This window comes from Copadichromis virginalis, linkage group LG10 (assembly GCF_057382275.1).
Source record: "Copadichromis virginalis isolate Kocher_CV1m ecotype Utaka linkage group LG10, C_Virginalis_male_GT1.1, whole genome shotgun sequence".
NCBI lineage: Eukaryota > Metazoa > Chordata > Actinopteri > Cichliformes > Cichlidae > Copadichromis > Copadichromis virginalis.
Genome location: NC_140627.1, coordinates 12,884,048 through 12,892,701, shown reverse-complemented (window position 1 = coordinate 12,892,701; position 8,654 = coordinate 12,884,048). Strand labels below are relative to the sequence as shown.

The window sequence follows — 8,654 nt, the reverse complement described above, 5'->3', positions numbered from 1 at the left end:
GTTACAGAAATGTAGATGTTTAGCTGTGTACTGAAAAAGTGATTATAGTCAGAGACATTCAGTGTTCAAATCACATTTAACTTTTTGATTTTATACATACAGGTTTGATGTCCAATAATATTACAGTTAATTTACATAAAATCTCAAAATGACTGTCGAGGTACAAAATAACCAAGGTGCTTCAAAAATTTACAAATAGACAAGATCACGGTATGCTGAAGCTACAGTAACTGGCCTGACTCATTACCTACTGTTTGTTCTGCAAGTCCACAGAAGAAATAATGCAGTGGTGGCCCCCAAACACGAGACATGCCAGCAATCTTTTTTCTTTTTTTTTTAAACTTTATTTAACAAACAATGAGTATACACATGCCAGCAATCCGCTATGCAAAATGTCAAGTGACCCTATCTACCTGACCTAGTTGGGATCTAGCATTGAGTGATTATCAGATTGTTGCACAGCTATTCATTAATATCGTGGTCATCTGCATATGATTCTAGGCTATATTACAAAGCAGACAATAACTACTACGCGGAGACATTAAATAATGACACACTATAAAAGCTTTCGAAAGAGGTCAGTAATAATTACTTCACTGCGAAGTAGCAACTCCCGTCAACGTTTATTACTTCTAAATTTCTTCTTATTTATTTGAAGACGAGCAGTCTTCTCTGGACTGCAGTCTGTTTCTTGTTCTTTCATTCAATAGTTTATTTTAAATTAATGTCCGCGAGTGTTTGCAATTCTCGCGAGAGTCTCCCAGCAGCCGTTTCCGTGGAAACCAATTCACGCACCCGCACTCTGTGTTTTAGCTGGATATTTCTTTGATGTTTAAATGTGGTTTTAAATACTTAGTTTCACAATGAGTAATGATTACTACGAGACTTTGGAAATAAATAGAAACGCAACAGATGCAGACATCAAAAAGGCGTAAGTTAATACATATGAAACTCACATGCTTAATAATGAGGCTTGTTCTGTTATTCCTCAGTTATTTCTTTCTCTTTCTTAGATATCGACGCCTTGCACTGAAGTTTCATCCGAAAAGAAACAGAGAGCCTGGAAGCTCCCAGAAATTTACCCAGTTGGGTGAAGCCTATGATGTTTTAAGCGACCGTAAGTGGAAGAATATCGGGACTGACGTGTGTTTTATTTTGGAAACCGCACGGATAAAAACAATAAGGGGACACTCGATGATCACAGTCTAAGGAAAAGTCAGTTAATCGTACTGAATCCATTTCAGCTGCTTTGGTGCAAATGAAAGTGGTCGTTCCTTATCCCTCGTGATTCAGTTCATTCTAGCTTTGCTTTTTGTGACTTTACTTTTCAATTCTGGTGGAATGACATGGTACCTGCAGCCTATTCACGTTGCAAAGATAGTCAGTGCACAGCTGCTCCAGGACTGCAAATCAGGAAGAGCCGATGTAAGAAGGTGTATCTGTCAGCAGTGTCAAGAGTGTGGAGCTGCTAAGAGCTGGGCAGTTAGGGGCATCACCACAGCATCAGTACCCATGTCTGTTCCTTTGTATAAAAAGGGACAGGAGGAACATTTCCAGTGCTCTCGAAAATTACCTCAAGAAGGCAACAGATGTGTCTGTTTCTTGGCAAACTCTTTTATCACCTACCTAACAGCACGTGGAGGTCTGTGGAACCCTCCAAATCTGTCATGCGGAAGGATCAGGCAGACAGCCTAACATTCACCAGTGTCTCAAGACCCTTTCATGTGTGTCACATGTCCTCACTGCTTGTGTGTGTCTCTCCTGTGTGAAGAGAACTGAGCTCGACTACCTGTGCAACCTGCATGGGCTGCATGTATGTCTCACTGACAAACAGCAAAAACAGTCAGGTTTTTGGGTGGGGTTGTCTCGTTGATGCCTCTCCAGCGTTACTTTCATTTGAACCAAAGTAAGCGAAACGGATTCAGACGGGTTCATGTTTCCCAACTGAACAGATTGATATCTCTGAAGTTTAACTGATATACTGTGATGATCTATTATTATTCTTTTTTTAAGTAGCACAAATCAATTGAATTATCAAAGGAAGGTGTACAACATTCCCGCGATAAGTGATTTTGCATTCGGTTGCAACCAGCAACCTTCCTGTTCTATGTAAATAAAACCAGAATATAGCCACCTGGGAGCCGGTTGAGTCAGTTATTTGACATTCTCTCAGAGAGTGATTGCAGTCAGTCTAAGTCAGACTGAGATTGTTTGCTGAAAAGTTGCCTCCTCTCAGGTGACCTCTGCAACTGCCATCCAATCAAAATTGACCATTTGTGTTCGAGACCCTCACGTTCTGGGCAACTGTTTCGTCAGTTGCAGAATGTGAAAAAATTCAATTCTATGAGCAGGCAGTCACTGATTCTTAAAAAAATATTTTGTAGCTGCAAGGAGGTTGCTGTCCTGTTTTTACTTATGAGCCATAAGCTCGCTCTTAATTAGCATGTAACTTTGTCAAGCTAAGTGTGTCCAGTCCTGGGTGGTTTGTCAGTGGAGCTGATTTTACATTCAATTCAATTCAATTGAATTTATACAGGGCCAAATCACAACAACAGTCGCCTCAAGGCGCTTTATATTGTAAGGTAGACCTACAATAATACATACAGAGAAAAACCCAACAATAACATGACCCCCTATGAGCAAGCATTTTGGCGACAGTGGGAAGGAAAAACTCCCTTTTAAAAGGAAGAAACCTCCGGCAGAACCAGGCTCAGGGAGGGGCGGGGCCATCTGCTGCGACCAGTTGGGGTGAGAGAAGGAAGACAGGATAAAAGACAATGAGATACATAAAATCATCTCAATATAAGATGAGTCCTACTGTTCATAGTACTCCCTGAGTATTTGTATTTCTTTATAAAATATTGATATTTGGTGACTCTCTATCGATACAATATCACCACGCAAAGTATCGTAATGTATTGTATCTACCCTCCCACTCACGGTTTCAAACAATTCAATAGATGAACGCACAGCTACAACTCAATTTAAAATTGGTTATATTATAAGCAATACTAACATTTTTGTAAAAGGAGAAGTGGAAATAACTGCAGATTTGTATTTAAAGCTTTTTGTTTAAAAAAAAACATTTAGCAGGAAACTGTTATAAGGATCAGAAATAGAAAGCTTTTTTTAAATACCAGTTAATATTAAAATAGTAATACAGGCTTATATACAGTGAAGTGTATTTTGGTCTGAGGAAAGGCTGTATTTATTGTATGCAGAATGTACCATATGTGTGTGAATCAAAGCCAATTTTCTGTGTGAAAGCTCGAAAAAAGGCAACTTACGACAAGTTTGGAGAGGAGGGCCTGAGAGGTGGTATTCCACTTGAGTTTGCCAGCAATGGAACTTGGTCATCAAAATACGTCTACCATGGGAATCCTGACCAGACATTCAAACAGTTTTTTGGGGGTGACAACCCATTTGCAGGTGAGAAAAAAACATAATCAAAGCCCGACAGTGAATGTGCGTTTTCGATTTTAATCCTTTAATCCCCCTTCTTTTTTTTTCTTTTTTTTTACTAGACTTCTACACAAATGATGTGCCGCTTCAGTTCGGTGGCCTGCAGCCACAAGTGGCGAAAACGCAAGATTCCCCAATAGAGAGAGACCTTCATTTGTGCCTGGACGATCTCTTCCATGGATGCACAAAAAAGATCAAGATATCTCGCAGAGTAAGACATGTTTATATTTTCTCCCTCCCGTGGCTTTTGTTGGATTCACTCATCTATAAGACTGCAAGCTCCTCATGGGGTTTAGAGCTAACTAAACAACAGCATTAAAAAATAAAATAAAAAACGCCATCACAAAGACATACTACAGCACTGATTTTGCCTCATATATTGTGCGATGCTTTATTTATTTTACAGGTCATGAATGACGATGGATGCACATCCAGTATCAAAGACAAGATTCTGAGTATAGATGTCAAGCCTGGATGGAACGAAGGCACAAGAATTACTTTCCCCAAAGAGGGAGATCAGGTAATTAACCAGCCTACACATCATTTTAAAATGGGGGGTTTGAAAGTGAGCTCATGAGTTGGTATAGTGTATTATTTTTATCCTTTTATACATAAATATTTCCTACAGCCTGAGTTGGGTTCGTGGCTCCGATGCCATTTCCGAGCTATATGGCTGCTATAACCCAGAAATGTATTTTTTGCTGTAATCAATCCTAGGCTTCAGTGTGCAGTTAGCTTTAAAGGGAAATTTAGCAGGTTGCCATTGTTATTGTGGTATATACATTACTGCAGTGCAGCAATTAGTGAAAAGATAGTAGAGGTAAGCATTAAAAAGGCTGAATGCGACAAAGGAGAGGGGAATTTTTAACAAATTATAATTTATTGTACTCCTTTTTCTGCTATTGCAAGTATAACTGATGACTAACTACTTGTGAAGGTTCTCCTAAAATTGGCACTTTTCATAGACTGCACACAAGTACGTTGTTCCTGCAGATCTTTTATAGGTTCACTGAAATGGAACACGCTTACTACCAAAAGTAAGCATGTTCGGTTTTAACACCCAATTACAATAAGCAAAAGGCATTTTGCTTATTGTACTCTGGGCAATTTTAGCCAAAAGAAATTATGCGCTCAAAGCTATTCTTCTTATTACTCTGTTTTTTTATTATGATGATGTGTACTGACTGTACCACTGCCTTGTTTGTGTATATTCTTTCCTTTACCCAGGGAGGGAATGTATAAAGAACTGTCTGTAAAGACTGCTGCATGGTAATCTTTTTATTTTGTTTTGCTGTTTTACCTTCAGGGACCAAACAGCATTCCCGCAGATATTGTGTTTATTGTGCGACAGAAGACTCATCCTCTGTTTGTGAGACATAACAATGACCTCATCTACAAAGCAAAGATTACTCTGGAGATGGTGAGTCATGTCATGGATTGATTATTGGCCATGCAAAAAGGTTTCTTTGAAGCTGTAAGCTGATTCCCTTGTTCGCAGGCTTTAACTGGCTTCTCTGTGGACGTGCAGACACTAGATGGCAGGCTGCTCTCTGTTCTTATCAATGACATTGTCCAGTAAGTGCTTTCAGTCACTGTCTTGAAAAACAGTTTTTCCCAGTCTGGTTGTTTTTACATTTATGTAGTGCCAGAGTGCAAAAACAGTCGCGTCAAAGTGCTTCGTATTGTAAGGAAATACAACCCCCCCCCAAAAGAAAAAAAGCAGAGAAAACTCCAACAATTATATGATCACCTATGAGCAAATACTTGGCGACAGTGGGAATGAAAAACTCCCTTATAACAGGAAGAAATGTCCAGCATAACCATCTGCTATAACACTTAATGATTATTGTGTTTTTATTTTGTGCATTACTGCATTAAGTTTCCGCTCTCTGATTTGTTTGTCATGTCATATCAGCCCTAGATACCAAAAAGTCTTGTCCGGAGAAGGAATGCCGCTGTCCAAGAATCCTTCCCAGAGAGGAAACCTCATAATTACTTTTGACCTTAAGTTCCCCGAGACGCTTTCTACTGAGAGGAAGTATCTGATCAAGCAAGCTCTGTCTTTTAAAGATTAATCACATTCCAAATACATGTGTAATCAGAATGATTGATTAGACTGTTCATGTGGCTACATGTCTGTCAGGAGAGAGCAATACTGATACATTTGCAAATCGTGTCTTTCTGTTTTTATTTGCACTTTGCACTCTGTCAGAATATTTCTGTAAACACGCTGGAAGATAACAAAAATGAAAGACAATGTGAGTGTGGTCGAACACGAGCCCATCGAGAGACAGTAGAGATTACAGATAAGCTTTGCAGCTGTGATTCGCTGCCATCATTGCTCGTTTCAGCTGCTCGTACGTCACAAACATGACCACGTTCCAGGACCCCAGGCGTAAGAAAGACGGGATAAACCTTAAGAAAATGGAAATGGAGGCAAAAACATTTTTGGTTTCGTTTCATTCACATTAAGAGTTGTCAAATGAATGTGGAATCACTGGGTTACCCTTTGTAAAAAGCACGCGGGCCTTCATTGGTCATCATGGCAGCAGCACAGTTGAGAACGCTGCTGTACTGGCCAAGAGCAGAGTTCATGTATCTTGTCTTGACCACATCAACAGGGGAGGCGATCACTGTTGTGCACAACCCCGCACCAAAGGCTGATGCAAAATGGCAGGGCAGATTATCTGTGGAGTGCACAGAACCCAGGGCTGAGTGCTATATCATACACATGCGTGATGTTGCTGTGAAGCCACTGTGTTTTACCTGTCAGCTGCGTGGACCTAAGGAGCATATCCTTGATGAAGTCATAGGTCACCAGTTCTGTGCAGTTAACAATAGCGTTACGTGCAATGTTTGGAGCTGTGCCTGTGTGACATCGAAAACAAAGATGCATCATAAGAAATGAAGCAGCAGGCTTTTAAAAACACGCATTTTGGAAGCTTGAGCTACCTTTCCACAGACCACAAATGCCTTCCTCCTTGGCAATTGTCTTGTAAGCATCCACTGTGCTACAGTAGCGCCTGGCACGGCCAAGACATCTGGCCTGTGCCTGGAAGCGAACTTTCACCACGTCTGTGGGCTGAGCAATGGCAACCGCCAAGGCACCTGTGGTAGATCCAGCCAGCAGCCGACTCCCAATGCCCACATCTAAACCAGGGAAGAGAGAGATGTCAGTTGAGACTGGTCAAAATTTCCCCTCAACCAAATAAACAACTGTCAGAATCCAATCACAGATGCTCACGGTCAGAGCCTTTAGTGTAGAACTGTTTAACAGAGTCGTAGAGACCAATTCGGACAGACGCAAAGCTCATCTGCCTCTGGAGTCCTGCCACCAGCCCACTGTAAAGACTCAGAGGACCCTCAGTACGCACCATGGTGGCGATGGTGCCGAACACCCCTCGATACTTCACCGTAGAGCCGCTCCCTGTAGCAGCAGAGCCTCTGGTCTCTCCTTGGATCTGTGCAATGAAAGTTCAGGCTACTAAGGTTACAAGAATTGGCTTTGTGTTTGTTACACAAGAATACTTTAATACCTGCAGTCGCACTTTGGCTGTGTCTAAGGGAAAGGTGAGCAGGTCAGCGATGCAGGCTGCAGTTCCTGCTCCCACAAACTTTACAGCTGCCGAAGGTGGCACATCTGCAGGCCTGAATCCAACCATTTTCCACAGTGTTTTTCAAAAACACAAGCGTTGTATTTGTGAACGTGAACACGACAAGATGTTCCTGCAAAATCTGACAGAAACAAATTTCACAAACACACTGCATTCAGAGACAAATGTTTTTTATTTAAAACTGCATCTGTAAATTTGACACATGAGAGTTACATCCCATCAGGAAGACAAGTGTTGCTTATTTTATGGATCTGCTTTACACGCTTGATCCTGGCTTCTTTTACTCACTATGCTAGTAATGCCTCCAGCTGGTGTGTGCCATAAGCTCATTTAACACCTCTATTCAGCAAAAGCAGCACCCCCCCCCCCCCCCCCCACCCCCCCACCCCAAGTACAGGCTTTAATGAGACTGCTGTTCATTATGTTCTGTGTACTTGCATGGGTTTAAAAAAGAAGCAATGCAATTTTAATGAAATCAAATTTTAAGTCATTAAGTCTTACCTTTATAGGAGCAGTTTGGGACAGATATTTTAGAGATCAGGATTCTCTAAAGGCGTCCCTCTGGCTGAACTTTGTCCCAGCTATGAACAACTTTTCTTGTTTTTCCATAGATTTTTTAACAGCAATGAGGCGTATAATCATACTCCAAATCCTGCATAAGAGTCATTTTAAAATCAACATAGCAATCCAACAAAGCTTTATTAATTAATAATATTAACAGGAAAGTAAACAGTAAAAGTAAAAAGGTAAAATTTGCCTGTATTGTGATATGATTTGTAGAGTTGAAAAGCCTTACCAAGGGACAATAACCAAACCTCTCGTCGAATCTCAGACAATAAGTGGAACAGATGCAGGAGCGGGGAAGAGGTCGGCCTCTTTAAATACTGCCCATGATGCTGTTACATCATAGCATGGCATGTGTTACATGGTGGGGTCCCACCCCAAATATGTGGGCCGACTGTAAACCTGCATTTGTCACGTGTGGGAATGTGTGTAGTTTAGAGCACGCCTTCCTTTTGTCTTCTTGACTCCACAATCAAATGTATCATGTCCCCAAACCCACATTAATGCACAAACATTAATTAAATCTTATTCCATAAAATCAATGTTTTATCTTATATTTTAATCAAGCCAGTAATTTCTTTAGGTGGTCTGTGCAGCAAAGACTTGTAAAGTAAATGCTGAGTCATGATGAAAGTACAAGAAGCCGCGCGCATGTACACTGCACCCCAAATTGTAGCCATATGTTCAAACCGATAATTGTCTCACTGCAGCTTTTCGTTAAAACGTGTTTCGTAACTTGTTGTTCCTGCATTTAGTAGTGAGCTGGAAGGTTGAAACACGCAGTTAGTCGTCATACAGTATTGTTTGTTTAAATGGCAGAACTGCAATCCAGCTATGCCACTGTAGGGGACTCCAAAAAAGTGCAGCGTTGTATTTTTAGTGCCATGTTGGCAAATGTTATGAGTCAGTGCATGGGTGCATGTTGTCCTCCATATGTAGTGGTATGGTGGCGCTATCTTTCCATATCTGACTGACCCAGTTATGGGACTGCAGCAGCTGAACCAGGTGTTTGGA

The 8,654-nt window shown here is 41.0% G+C and overlaps 2 protein-coding genes across 2 annotated transcripts; one reads left to right on the top strand and one right to left on the bottom strand.

Annotated features, from left to right (window-relative positions):
• The first annotated feature begins 764 nt into the window (after window positions 1-764).
• dnajb13 (DnaJ heat shock protein family (Hsp40) member B13) lies at window positions 765-5,638 on the top strand. Its single transcript, XM_085469884.1, has 8 exons — window positions 765-931; window positions 1,014-1,117; window positions 3,268-3,429; window positions 3,525-3,673; window positions 3,869-3,982; window positions 4,769-4,882; window positions 4,961-5,037; window positions 5,378-5,638. Exons 1-8 carry the CDS (start codon window positions 864-866, stop codon window positions 5,535-5,537), a joined length of 948 nt encoding a protein of 315 aa, XP_085326010.1. The 5' UTR covers window positions 765-863; the 3' UTR covers window positions 5,538-5,638.
• LOC146699942 (dicarboxylate carrier UCP2-like) lies at window positions 5,634-7,916 on the bottom strand. Its single transcript, XM_085469885.1, has 8 exons — window positions 7,873-7,916; window positions 7,578-7,728; window positions 6,999-7,197; window positions 6,707-6,923; window positions 6,415-6,612; window positions 6,229-6,330; window positions 5,969-6,149; window positions 5,634-5,877 (listed from the first exon to the last, which is right to left on the bottom strand). The coding sequence occupies exons 3-8, from the start codon at window positions 7,122-7,124 to the stop codon at window positions 5,763-5,765; spliced, it is 939 nt and encodes a 312-aa protein (XP_085326011.1). The 5' UTR covers window positions 7,125-7,197; window positions 7,578-7,728; window positions 7,873-7,916; the 3' UTR covers window positions 5,634-5,762.
• Between the last annotated feature and the right edge of the window lie 738 nt (window positions 7,917-8,654).